The sequence below is a fragment of the Triturus cristatus genome, chromosome 6 (genome assembly GCF_964204655.1).
Source record: "Triturus cristatus chromosome 6, aTriCri1.1, whole genome shotgun sequence".
Classification (NCBI taxonomy): domain Eukaryota; kingdom Metazoa; phylum Chordata; class Amphibia; order Caudata; family Salamandridae; genus Triturus; species Triturus cristatus.
In genome coordinates this window covers 1,067,085,188-1,067,098,838 of record NC_140589.1, presented here as the reverse complement: position 1 = coordinate 1,067,098,838, position 13,651 = coordinate 1,067,085,188, and the positions used below count along the sequence as shown (strand labels likewise).

General features: G+C 46.3%; 1 protein-coding gene across 16 annotated transcripts in view; it reads left to right on the top strand.

Moving 5' to 3' along the window:
- Nucleotides 1-13,651, top strand: part of AFDN (afadin, adherens junction formation factor) — a 1,598,291-nt gene that overhangs the window by 1,176,999 nt on the left and 407,641 nt on the right. For all 16 annotated transcript variants that reach the window (XM_085611917.1, XM_085611916.1, XM_085611915.1 and 13 more), the window contains one exon: nucleotides 11,760-11,851. In XM_085611917.1, the coding sequence (XP_085468043.1) occupies nucleotides 11,760-11,851 (92 nt within the window). The remainder of the gene's footprint in view (nucleotides 1-11,759; nucleotides 11,852-13,651) is intronic.

Here is a 13,651-nt window from a genome sequence, read left to right as displayed (position 1 = left end):
GTCCCTTTGAGAGTTGCCTTAATAGTATAGTATATTATCGTATAGTATAAAAAGGCTTATATAGCGCTCTAATGCCAACGGCGTCTTGGCGCTGAGGTGTGAGAAGGAGGACCGGGCAACAGACAGATAGACCTAAAAGACATTAAACAACCTGGACTTCAACGCTTTCCTAAAGGAAAGAAGAACCGGCTCCAGGCGAAGAGAGACAGGAAGCCTGTTCCATAACTGCGCAGCACAGATGGAAAATGTGCGACCACCCCATCTAGCACGTTTATGTCTGGTGATGCACATAAGGCCAAGGTTGGCCCAACGTAGATCGCGACGGGGGACATAGGGCTTGAACAGGTTATGACAAAAAATGGACCCACCCCCGTGGTATGCCTTGTGGACCAAGCATAGTGCCTTAAAGTCAACTCTCTGTTGGATCGGGAGCCAGTGCAATGATCGCCTAGCAGAGGAAATGGAATGGCCCCTCGGAATATGCAACAAGACACGGACAGCGGCCTTCTGAAGAGATTGAAGTTTACTGAGCTGAAACTTGTCCATGCCCAGAAACATGGCATTACAGTAGTCCAGTCTTGACATGAAAAGAGCGTCCATGACCATCTTCTGAAGAGCCGCTGGAATAAAAGGAAAGATCTTACGGAGAGACTTAAGCAGGAGACAGCATGCTGAAGTTATGCTGTTGACCTGTGCTGACATGTTCATCTTGGTGTCAAATATGACACCCAGATTTCTAACCCTTAGCACAGGTAGAGGGCACAGTCCTGCCTCCGGTGGCCACCAATGATTGTTTCAGATGGGAGGCCTGACCCCGAATTCTATGACTTCAGTTTTTTCGGTGTTAATTTTCAGAAAGCTCGCCGACATCCAAGCCATAATGTCTTTGAGACACGAATGAAACCGCTGTGCGGTTAGCTCCGGAGAGTCTGCCAGCGAGATGACCAATTGCGAATCATCCGCATATGAAACAAAAGAGAAACTATGCTTCCTTACTACATCCGCCAGGGGTCTCACATAGAGATTAAACAAAGTGGGGGATAAAGCCGAACCCTGCGGAACGCCACAGGTCAGGTGGAAGTTCTCTGATTTCAAGCCCTCCCAACTAAGAAATTGCTGTCTGTCCTGCAGAAAGGAGGAAAGAAGGGCCAAGGCACGGTGGCTGTTACCTGCCTCCTTTAATCGCTGCACAAAAAACGTATGGTTAACCGTATCAAAGGCAGCCGACCGATCGAGGAGAACTGAAATAGCTCTACCGCCTCCGTCGACTGCCATACGGATTCCCTCCGCAGCCGCAATGAGAGCAGATTCCGTAAAATGGTTACACAGTTAATACAGCTGACTCCCTTACCGCGGTTTCTTACATCTAAAATGATGCCTTTTGATTAACCTTCACCAGGAGATACATTTTCTTTTCTTCTCCTGCTGCCTTCCCGCCTTCTCTATTGGCTCAGGGTTCTGGTCTCCTCTACAGTCGTCTTCTTTGGGGATATGTTAACTTCTGTTTCAGACCTCCATTCCTACTAGGAGTAGTGCCAGTCTTTTCATTTTTCATGCCTTCCTGAGGTGGACTCTTGTTCTCTCTGTGCTCTGTTCTTGCTGGACGGCACAGTTCTACATGGTACTGACAGTCTATTTTAATCTGTTGTTCTACATGGTAATAACAGTCTATTTCTGTCTGTTGAGAGATTCTTCCCTTGTTGAACTTGAGAAGGGTCTTCACATTACTTGTGAGGTACTTTCTCACAGCTATTTCACTTCTAGGTAGGCAGTGTCTAGTTCTGTCTTTTTACGATGGTGTCTTGCACCATCCTCCTTATTTATCACGGATTTTCATCCATCGCACACTGTTCCCATACTTTCACCGTTTTTTTATTGGTGGCTCCGCGTTGTGTCATGGAAAAACTGACTTCAGCGCGCCGGGAGGGACTTATATGACCTCGGTGATGTCACGTACGTGGACGACGTTAGGGCAGGTCGTGTGGCGCCGTCCCCCGGCATGCAGAGGTGCTGCTGCAAAAAGGTTTCCGGTTCCAGTCTGACGCCTGGGGATATTCTAAGTTTAGGAATCTGCGGCTACACAACGTTTCTACCATATACATCGTTACCGAAGGTAAGTAACTCGTACAACAGTCATACCACAACTTATTATTCCTTTGTACATTTTGGACTCGCCTCAATAATACGGGTGAGATCAGATTTGCAATTTCTCAACTGTTCTCAACAGAAGTCGATCCTAATAGGGAGACTGAAAACAAAAATCACAGTATTTATATCACTAATGTAGTACTATCAAGCCTTCCTATTGAAATGGAAGTATAGGTCAAAGAATCAAGATGTCTTTTTCACATACCTCCTATAGGGTTTCAAAAGTGTAATATCTGACGTATCCCACCTTACCAGATTTGGATCATATATTTAAAAAAATCATGAGCTCCGCTAAATAGTCGAGGTGTTCCTATGATAGTTCTATTAAAAATAAAATAATTTTATTATTGGTTTAGGCAAACAATATCAAGTTTTAGTTTTATCCTTTATTTTTTATTTCTAATAGTAGTTAGTGTCAGCCACCTTGTTGAAAACCACATATTTTACAATTGCGGAATTGGTATTCAACAAGGTTTTTAACAAGGTGGGTGATAATAACTACTATTAGATATAAACAATAAAGGATAATAATTTCATGAGAGAGATTAATGCTTTATTGCCCTGAGGAAGGTGGCTTGATCCTGATTTATACCACCGAAACGCGTCGACCCTTGTATTTAGGGTTAAATTTGAGGAACAATGTGTTGCATATAAACAATGAAATAATGCAATCACTCCAATTGATTTCTTCATATTAACCGCTTTCAATGACAAAAATAGATGTCTTATATTTTATATCACTCTTGAATAAAAAAGATTTTCTTTTTTGTCCTTTGTGATGTTTTTAACAGCTTTTTCTATTGTGTACATGTGTATGATTTGAATTGTTTTTGATATAACATTAGATAAGGAATAATTTTAGATGGTTTTGGCTTTCCCTTTCACGACAGGTGGGTGGATTCCCTGAATGTTTATGGTGTGTGAGTTGAGTATCAGAGCACAAGCCCTCCAAGGGCATTTTGTTTAAAAAGTTTTCTGACTACCACATGACCAGCTACAGACCACTCTCCCTTTCCGACCCAGAGCTGACAGTGGTGATGGATGCATCCCTTCTGGGTTGGGGCAATAGTCTGGGAGAGGTGGTGATAAGAGGACCCTGTTCTCTGGCGGAAACCTTGCTCCATAATAAGCCATTAGAGTTGTGGGTCAATCGTCTGGCTTTGAAGACGTCCCTACTGTCTATCAGAGGGATGCTGGTACAGATTTTCATGGACCAAATCGCTGCTATGGGGAGATGCAACAAGCAGGGCGTCATGGGGTCCAAGTCGTACACCTTTGGAGGGGGTTGGAACATCAGCGCATCTCCCTGACTGTTAACCACCTGGCAGGATCTGGTGAATCACAAATGACCGCTGCATGCAAAGCTGCACAGAGAGTTTGAAAACAATGGGGCGAAACCTGGCTCAATCTTTTCACCACTATCGAGAAAACACAGTGTCAAAATATTTGCACATTTTGGAGTTCCCGTGAAGTTGCTTCCTAGGAGATGCATTTCAGCTGAAGTGGAGCATGGAACTCCCGTATAACTTTCTGCCTCTGCTTTTCCTGCCAAAAGTTCTCAGGAATGACCAGACGCAAGTTATCAAAGGGATCCCAGATTGGGTCAGGCATGTGTGGTAACTGAAACTACTGTGCATGTGTGACTGCCCTCAGATTAGGCTTCTACTTTGGGAGAATGTTCTGTGGCAGCAGCAGGGCAGGGTGCTCTACCGAGCCTGTGCAATCTACACCTGCATGGAGAGTGAGCAGCAACAGTTTACAGTTTGATTTTCCAGCCAAAGTTGTGGATGTCATCCTTGTTGCCAGACACCCTTCTACCAAGTCTAGTTACGTTGGGTGCTGGGATACATTTGTGACTTGGTGTGGTGTCTGCAGGGCAGACCCTTTGAAAGCCAAGCTGTTGGATTTGTTTTACATTGGTTTTATCTTTGCCCAACAAGGCCTTGCAGTGGGCACTATTAAAGGTACTTTGTCGGCCCATTTGCCCTTTCTGCTTTTACCAGACCAATTCCCTTTGTTTAAATCACTAATGTGATATGTTTTTTTAAATGTTTAGCACACATTTTCCTTCCCAAACAATTGTGATGCCACAGTGGGACCTTAATTTGTTCCTGACATTTCTCATGTGTACTGCCTTCGAGCCGATGCACAGCTGCTCATTGAGAATTTAGACAGTAACTCGAGGCTCACTCGGTGCAATCGACCTTGACCACCTTTTTTCCAGACAGCCGCCTTCTTACCAAAAGTTGTGACTCCTTTTGTTTTTGGGCAATGCATCACTATCCCTCCCAATGTATTTTTCCCCAACTCACCTCGCAAAAGTGGAGGAGATTTGCAATTGGATGGACCCCAAACGAACGTTCAGCTTTTACATCGATCACACCAAAGACCATCGGGTGGATGAGCTTTTTTGGTGGGTTCTCTGAGACAAAGACACGGCGGTGCAAAAAAGCACTCTAAAGGTGGATAGCTATTTTCATTAAGACATGCTAAGCAATTGCCAAAAAACAGCCTTCAAAACAACTTTAGGGCACATTCCAACAGGGCCAAGGCTGCCACCATTGCTCTGGCATTTAGAATGTCTGTCCTTGATCTTGTGGGTGTTGGTGCACATTATCACGAAGCACTACTATCTTGACAGCCAAATCTGAAGGAAAGGGCTTTTCTCCAGTTCGGTCTGGCAGGACTTTATGATCTGATCCCACTCCAAAGACCCACTACTTTCTGGGGCGGGGGACTCCTTTGGTGTCTATTCAAAAGCAAGGAATCTGCTATGTGTCCCTCAGAAGAACAAGTTACTTACCTTGAGTAATGCTCGTTCTGGTGGATACTCTATATACCTACATATTACTCACTGCCCTCCCACATCCCCGTTCTGTGGACCTCCAATTGTTCTGTACTTCTCGTTTGAGGACACAAAGATAGTCCATCCAGAAACTGATGTCAGCATGCAGGGGTGGCACCTACATACATATGCGCCCTGTCACTTCTGGGGCGGAACAAAGCCATCATGTGGTGTTTGGATATAGAATTCTGGGTCCTGGCCGGTGTCCCTTAAACCTGCACCCTTTGATTATCCTCAGAAAGAACAATCCACAGGTGGGGGATCCAAAACAATTTTCCATGAGGGTAAAGAAATACTCAGTTTCATGCCTCAGCCGGTGAGTGGAATGATACTGTACTTTTGATTATTGGATATTTATAACATTTGTATTGGTCATCCCCTTGGCAGCCTAAGATCCAACTCAAACTACATTCACTTCAGAAAAATATTGAACGTAGAGTTTTTTTTAACTTGATTATAACTGGACTCTCAACAGGAAAATTTAAATGAGTTGTGATGGAACAACATCGGGGAATGGTCCTCCTCTCTGAGCTGATTCTCAACTGTCAGATGCATACTTTTATAAGACCCCCAGTGCTTAGAAGTAATCACAAAGAAACACAGTTCTTTTTAGGGGAGTTCCAAATACATAAAAAGTGTTATTTTACTAAGATATAAAAAACTGTTCAGAATCGGCCCTAAAGAGTACAGACCTTGCTACGTATGTGATTTTTAAATATTTCCTTTGAAGTGCATTCCATATTTATTCTTAACATGGTTTATAAAAAGCTCAGTATGTATGGGTGCAGCACATTTTAATAAATGCCTTGTTGAAAGAAATGTAGCAAGTACTTAATTAGATGCAAGTGCTGCTTCTCGTGCATATACCATGTTGTTCCCTTGTCCCTCAAAGCTTACAAATCTGATAGAGACTTCTAGCTGCAGATCCCTTACCTTTGAATTTCCCAGGTGTCAGGCTGGATCCAGAAACTTTTTCTGAGCAATACCCCTTGCGCACGGCGTTGGGTGGCTTCTTTCGGCTCTGCATGACGTCGTTGGCATCAGTAGTGTTGGTTATGACGTCGCGGTGCCTAAATAGGTGCCACCCAGGCACGCAGATGTCAGTTTTTTTCTTTCTGCTCCAGTTAAGCGCAGATCAGAAAATATCTACCCCTCTGTTGCTTTGTGGCAGATTTTTCTCGACTTTTGTTGAATTCAGAACTTTTTCCACTCAGTGTGCGAAGGATATCTTCGAGGAAGACCGGTTTCAAGCCATGCGGTGCCTGCCACTGCATGATGTCTGTAACGATCCCCACCTCTTCTGTCTCTGGTGAGTCGAGTGTGACCACAACTCAAACTCGTGCTTGGACTGCTGGGCCATGGCTCCAAAGGCTTTGAGTGAGCGGGCAATGAAGTTCCTCGCATCACGGGTGTTGACACCGTCCAGCAAAACTCGGAGCCCTGAGTCGTCCTCTTCCCATTCGAGGTCCTCTGGACACTTGGGGAAGAGGAAGAAGTCGTCCACATGGACTTCATCCTCACTTTGGCTGTCTAAGGTTGATGAGAGAGGTAAGGAGCACTAATTCTCTAGGCACGGTTCTGCAGAGCCTGAGTCAAATGTGCGCCTCACCCCCTTTCCGGTAGCTGGAGCGACTCCCGCTCAAATAAAAGAATTTTACAAGGCCATGGGCCGTGTATTTGAGCAGAATGACCCCGCTGGTGGGCCAACAGGCCCGACAGAGTCGGAAGGGGCCCAATCTGGTTCGATGCCATCTGCTCCGGCCATGGCGCCGGTGTGGCCCCAAGAATCCGATCCTAGATCAGGTCGACACTGATCATGCCAACGGGACCTCCTCCGGCATCGAACCTAAAGTCGGTGCCAGCCCCATCCTCATCCCCAACGACACAGAGCTGGAGCAACGTCGCTCAATGCTGATTGAACCCAGATGTTCTTTGTTGTCGCCTGAGGACTTTGAATATGTGCTAGGCTCAGGAGACACTAGGATTACTCTGTGGGAAATTTGACTGGTATGGAGAACTTGGGGATGCCAGTGGACTGGGCACTTTCTCAGATACTGGCATGCTTTCTCCGCCAACAGTGGCTATGGAAGAGGGGGCATTCTGTGCTGTGGTAGTAAAGAGGGCAGCTAAGGTCCTTGGACTAGAACTGCCCTCAGTGTAGGTCAGGACTAATCTCATGACCGAGGTGCTTCAACGAGGGGCTTCCACTTCCGAAACCCTTTTGCCCTTTAATGAGGCACTTACGGACGTCCTTCTATGCACGTGGTCCAAGCCTAGCACAGGGGCTCCTGTGAATAGGACGATTGCACGCCGCCATCAACCAACACCGGGTGACCCAAAGTTCCTCAGCCAGCACCCCACCCAAGAAAGTTTGGGGGTGCAGGCCACTATGTCCCAGGGCATGTTCGATTCCGCCTCTCCGGCTGGGGAATCCAAGAGGTTAGACTCATTTGTTAAGAAGTTGTTTTCTTCCTCCAGCCTGGCATTGCGGTCGGTGAATACTGCATGCTTATTGGACCATTTCTCCCATTCACTTTAGGAGACAGTTGCTCAAGTGCTGCCACAAGTAACAGAGGGGCCCGGGCTGTGCTCTCCCAGGCAGTCAAGGATGGGAGAGATGCAGCAAAATTCACCATACGGTGTGGCCTAGATAAGACAGATTTGCAGGGCTGATCAATTTCAACGACAGTGGTCTTGAGCCGCAACACCTGACTTAGCACTATTGGCTTTTGGGCGATGTCCAGGCCAATCTGATTGACATGCCTTTTGATAGAACCCACCTTTTCGGAGAAAAGACAGACTCGGCCCTGGTCAGGTTTAAGGACTTGCGAGCTACGGCTAGATCCTTGGGCCTCTTGTCTGCCCAAGTTGTGCAGGGACGTGGACGCAGTGCATTCCAATCCAGGAATGGAGGCCAGAAGTCGTCGGCCACCCTGCCCCGGCATCCGCAGCCCCCAAGCACTCATAGGCTGACTCTGCAAGACCACACTACCCCAGTTGGTGGGAGAATTTGTCATCCTCTCCACCTCAGAACATCGGACATGTGGGACTTGCAGATCGTCCAGGAGGCTATTCTCTGCCTTTCCTCTTTTCCTCTGCTCATTCTGCCAGATCAGGAACGGCTGAAATGGAAGATCATTTAATGTTGCTCCAAGAGGAAGGTACAGCTCTCTTTGCCAAGGGAGCTATAGAAATAGTCCCGGTTTCAGAAGTAAACCGTGGCCGTCATTCCAGCTACTTTCTGATTCCGAAGAAGACAGAGTTTTGGCCCTTTTTGGATCTTTGGACCGTCAATCTCTTCCTCAAGAAGGAGAAGTTCAAGATGCACACTCTGGCTCAGGTCTTGTTTGCCCTAGACCAAGAAAACTGGATGGTAGCTTTAGACTTGTAGGACGCGTATTTTGACATCCCCATCCTGCTGGGCCACAGGCGTTACCTGCGGTTCAAGGTAGTCCACAAACACTTTCAGTTTACCGTGCTCCCCTTTGTCCTTACCAGTGCCCCTTGGGTGTTAACCAAGGTGATGGCGGTGGTCGCAGTTAGTCTGCGCAGTTTAGGGGTTTCAATCCTCCCCTAGCTTGACGACTGGCTGTTGAAGGTGTCTTCACCCCAGACAGTCGTCTCCCAAATTCAGACTAAGGCGGACCTCCTGCATTTGCTGGGGTTCTCTATAAACGTGCTGAAGTCACACCTGACTCCTTCTCAGACGCTCCCTTCCACTGGGGCAGTTCTGGACACAGTGCAGTTTTTGGCCTATCCTCCCAAACAGTGAGTCCAGGATATTTAGGTTATGATCTTGATGTTTCAGCCTCTATTCTGGATTTCGGTGAGACTTACCCTGAGGCTGTTGGGCCTCATGGTCTCCTGCATCCTGTTGGTAAAGCATGCCAGGTGGTGAATGCGGGCTCTGCAGTGGGACCTGAAGTTCCAGTGGGCACAGCATCGAGGAAATCTCACAGACCTGGTCCAGATCTTGAAAGGAAATGCAAGAGATCTACAGTGGTGGTTGACGAACCGCGATTGGGTCAATGGCAGACGCCTCTCCCTTACCCAACCAGATCTCACAGTCGTGATAGATGCGTCACTTCTGGGATGGGGCGGCCATCTGGGAGAAGTGGCGATTAGGGGACACTGGTCTCCGGCAGAGAGGGAGCTCCACATAAATTTGTTGGAGCTCCGGTCGCTTCGATTGGCATTGAAAGCATTTCTTCCCTCAGTCAAGGAGGAGCTAGTGCAAGTGTTCACGGACACCACCGCCGCCATATGGTACTGCAACAAGCAGGGCAGAGTGGGGTCGTGGATTCTTTGTCGAGTGGCCATACACATCTGGACATGGCTGAAACAGCAGGTCCTATTCCTGTTGGTTCAAGACCTGGCAGGTTCTCTGAATGCCAGGGCGGACGAACTCAGCCATCGATGCCTCACGGATCACAAATGGCACTTCCAGTCAGAGGTGGCTCAAGGTCTTTTTCATCAGTGGGGAGAACCTTGGTTAGATTTGTTAGCCTCCAAAGAGAAATGTGTAATGTCAGCAGTACTGCATGCTAGAGTTCCAAGGCGGCTTTCGCTCGGTGACGCCTTTCGTCCCGAGTGGAGCTCAGGCGTGCTGTACACCTTTCTGTCCATACCACTCCTACCCAGGGTTCTGAAGAAGATCAGGAGCGACCGGGTCCAAGTCATCCTTGTGGTTCCGGACTGGGAAAGGAGAGTCTGCTATCCAGAACTTCTGAAAATGAGCATCCTTCGGGATGATCGTCTTTCGCAGCAGCAGGGGAGGGTTCTCCACCCGAACCTGTCAACCATGCGTGGAGATTGAGCGGCGACAGTTGATAGCTTTTGACCTTCCTCCCAAAGTCTATAATGTTATTCTGGCGGCAGGCGACCCTTCACTAAGACAGTATACGCCTACCTTTGGCAGAAATTTGTATTATACTGTACAGAAAGGTACATAAACCCTCTTTCTGCTTCTCTTTCTACTGTCCTTTGATCATTCTCACCCTTGCCCAACAGGGCTCTTCTTTGGGAACTCTCAAGGGTTACCTTTCTGCTCTGTCTGCTTTTTTGCGGCTGCCAGACCAGCCCTCTGTCCTCAAATCTCCTATTGTACATAGATTTCTACAAGGGCTGGCTCACCTGTTTCCACCCACACCCTTTGTTATACCGCAGTGGGACCTTAATTTGGTCCTCACCTACCTGATGTGGGCTCCTTCTGAGTCTTTACACAATTGTCCCCTCTGGCTGTTGACCATCAAAACAGCCTTCCTGCTGGCGATTACATCGCCCCGGAGGGTGAGTGAGCTGCAGGCGTTATCTTGCTTGCATCCTTATTTTATGTCTTTTCCCTAAAGGTGGTGCTTCGCATCTGGGAATCTTTTTTGCTAAAGGTTGTCACCCCTTTCCATCTGGGTCAGTCCATCATGTTGCTCACCTTCTTTGCTCTCCTGCATCCTTCTGAGGAAGAGAAGCGTCTCCCCCGGCTGGACCCAAAAAGAGCGTAGTCATTCTTCCTTGATCGCACAAAGGAGTTCTGTGTGGATGACCAACTCTTTGTGGGGTACGTGGGAGCGAAGAAGGGAAGGACAGTGCAGAATAGGACCATCTCTCGCTCGGTCGTTCTCTGCATCACGATCTGTTATGCCTTTACAAAGAAGCAGCCCCCTGAGGGATTAATGGCCCATTCTACCAGGGGAAAGGATGCGACTAGGGCTTTGGCTCGGGGGAGGGGGCGTCCCAGTCGAAGACGTCAGTCATGCGGCAACGTTGGCATCTTTGAACATGTTTGTAAAACACTACTGCATTTATGGTCAGGTCCTCAGTGAAGGGCTTTTTGCCCTTTCGGTCCTGCAGGACTTCCTAGTATAGGATATTGGTTCTCAACCCACCGCCGAGATGGTATGGCTTGGGTATCTAATTCAAATGTGAGTAATCTGCAACTAGAAGTCTCTATCAGATGAACAAGTTACTTGCCTTTGGTAACGTATTATCTGGTAGAGACGCTATCTTGCTGTAGATTCTTTACAGCCCCACCCATCCCTCCCCCTTTGCGGACTAATATCATAGGGCTAGTGTTACTCCCCTTTCAGGACCCTAGATATGCACACGACTACGTCAGTTACTTCGTGGTTCTGTGCTTCTGGTGTGGAAAAAACTAAAAGTACTGGCGTCTGCGCACCTGGGTGGCGCCTATATAGGCCCCGCGACTTCATGACAAGATGTTACCGACGTCACGCGGAATCGAATGGAGCCACCCAACGCTGTGCGCAAGGGATATTGCTCAGCAAAAGTTTTCGGATCCAGCTTGACACCTGGAAAATTCAAAGGTAAGGAATCTGAAGCTAGATTGGGTCTCTACCGGGTAATGTGTTACCAAAGGTAAGAAACTTGTTCGTTAGTAGTACGTTTGCAGTGACGTTGCGTAGTGACTAGCAATTCATGGTATGTGTCTGATGGTCCCAAGGAAATTATTTATTTGGTAGAATCGCTAAGGATGTTGCATTTTAAACTTTTCACAACACTTCAGCCTTTTATATTCTGTAAGAGCAGTTCCTTAACAATCCTGAATTGACCTTTAACAGGGTTATGATAGTGGTGGGGTTCTGTGTGAAGTTGCGAGCTCAGTGAGAAGTGCATTTTCAAAATAGGGTGGACTCAATTTAGTAAGATCTACTTGGATGTGGTTCAATAGGCTTTGCGTTACTTTGGAGTTGATGGCCTGGCTATATTGTGTCTCTATTTAATAATCCTTTCTTTTGTAACTCTTCTGCAGATCAACAGCAGAGTCCTGGAGGAAAAAACTGCTATATCACTGGGCCTCCAGGCAAGATCACCTCCGTTTCCACTGGGAATCTTTGCCCTGAGGTGAGAAAGGTCCAAGATCACTGTGTTTGTCACATCTTCCCCTCTGTCACCAATGTACTTCAGCAAAGTGAGCCCCTGCCTTGGAAACATGCAGTCACAATTGCTCTAAAACCACACAAAACATTTGATACGTTGTTAACTTGGGGAACAATCCCCACCTGAGCATTGTGTATGTTTCCTGTGGCACAGTCTTGAATTGACAAGGCAACGTGGTTTGATTTCTGTATGCAATTTTCTTTGTCTGTCTTTAGGATGTTGCCTTTATCTAATCAATAATACCAGTAAGTCTTTATTATTCCGAAATAGTGTTTAGCAAATACATATGTCCAACAGAGATCAGGTGGTTTTGTTTACCATTCAGTGTGTGTTATCTGTTACAGACACTGATATTTGTATGAAGGAAACTAACTACTTCACACAGTTGCTGTGAGGTAGCAACTACTCTTGTACTTCCTCAGCAGCACCTGTCATACTCTGGAGGAATCTCATTTGAGAGTAGGCACAAAATTAAAATACTGCTTGTTCACTTTGACCTATATGGCTACAACGGAGTGTGTGAGTGAAGCATGCGATTCCAACTCTTTGAGGGAAATCCCCCAGGTATTGTTTCCCCAAGGGAAGTTTTCTTCCTTCTCATTTCTACTTTTCTTTGTTATATTCTTTTTTGTTAACCTCCCTTTATTTCCTTCCTTCCTTTGCCTCACATTTATTTTGCGGTTGTCATTACTCCTCTTTCTCTTTGAAAACATTTGGTTCTTTCGCCTTCCTTTAGCCACCTTGTCACAGTATCTTCTTTCTGCCATTTATTAGTTCTTGTTCCATCTTATGACCTGAGAGTCACTGTCCAAATTAAGAAGAAAACTATTGAATCTGTCCACTGTCATCCCAACTGAAGCTGGTACAGCGGGGGCTTCACTACACCCTTGAGTCACAGTCGTTTTCAGACATTGAATACTACAGGGCCTAATCTTGAAGAGATCATTTTTGCTACATCTTGTAGAAGGAGCAAAAATTAGTTTTTCAATAAATGTTCTTGTCGAGTGCATGCTGTGTAGTTTCCTGCCATCTGGTATTGGATTCAGAGTACTGCAAAAATTTTCTCCACATTTTTCATTTTTAGAGCTAAGCATGCATGAGATGACTCATAGGTATGCTCATGTGCCCGCAACTTTCACAGGACAACAGTACAAAGACTCCACCGTTGTTGATTTTATTCCCACCATGGGGCTCAGCGCTGGAATGTTGTGCTCTGTGAGGAAACTGCATGGACTGAAGGATTTTGTAGAAGGTTTGGTACCGAGGGAGCACTGTTTGCAAGAAAAAACATTCAATGATCGACATGTTGTTTAAAAAGACCCACCAGTAGTAGGTTCTACTCCTATACAAACGACAAGAAGAGGAGTTTATTACGGAAAATATGCCTTATCTTTGTCTAGTGAAGTTAGCACAGTCAAATAGGCATTGGGTTTGTAATTTGTGCTTTCCTTGCGACCAAAGCAAAAACTGTTCTTCTGTAACGAGACCCAGAGGTGGGCTACTATGCTGCAGTGGACAGGTTTTCAGTGCGAGAATTAGAACAACGGTCAAATGGGGAATTTATTTCCAAGCACAAAGATTTAATAAATGTGGTATGACATAAAATATTATTGCGTAAATAAATCTGAAAGGAGTCCAAAGTAGGCACTGAAACACCTTAATCTAATCCTTATCTTTGAATTTCCCAGGCGTTAGACTGAATCCAGAACATATTTTGTGAGCAGTACCCCTGCACGCCCATAGGTGGCGTCGATTGGCCCATGT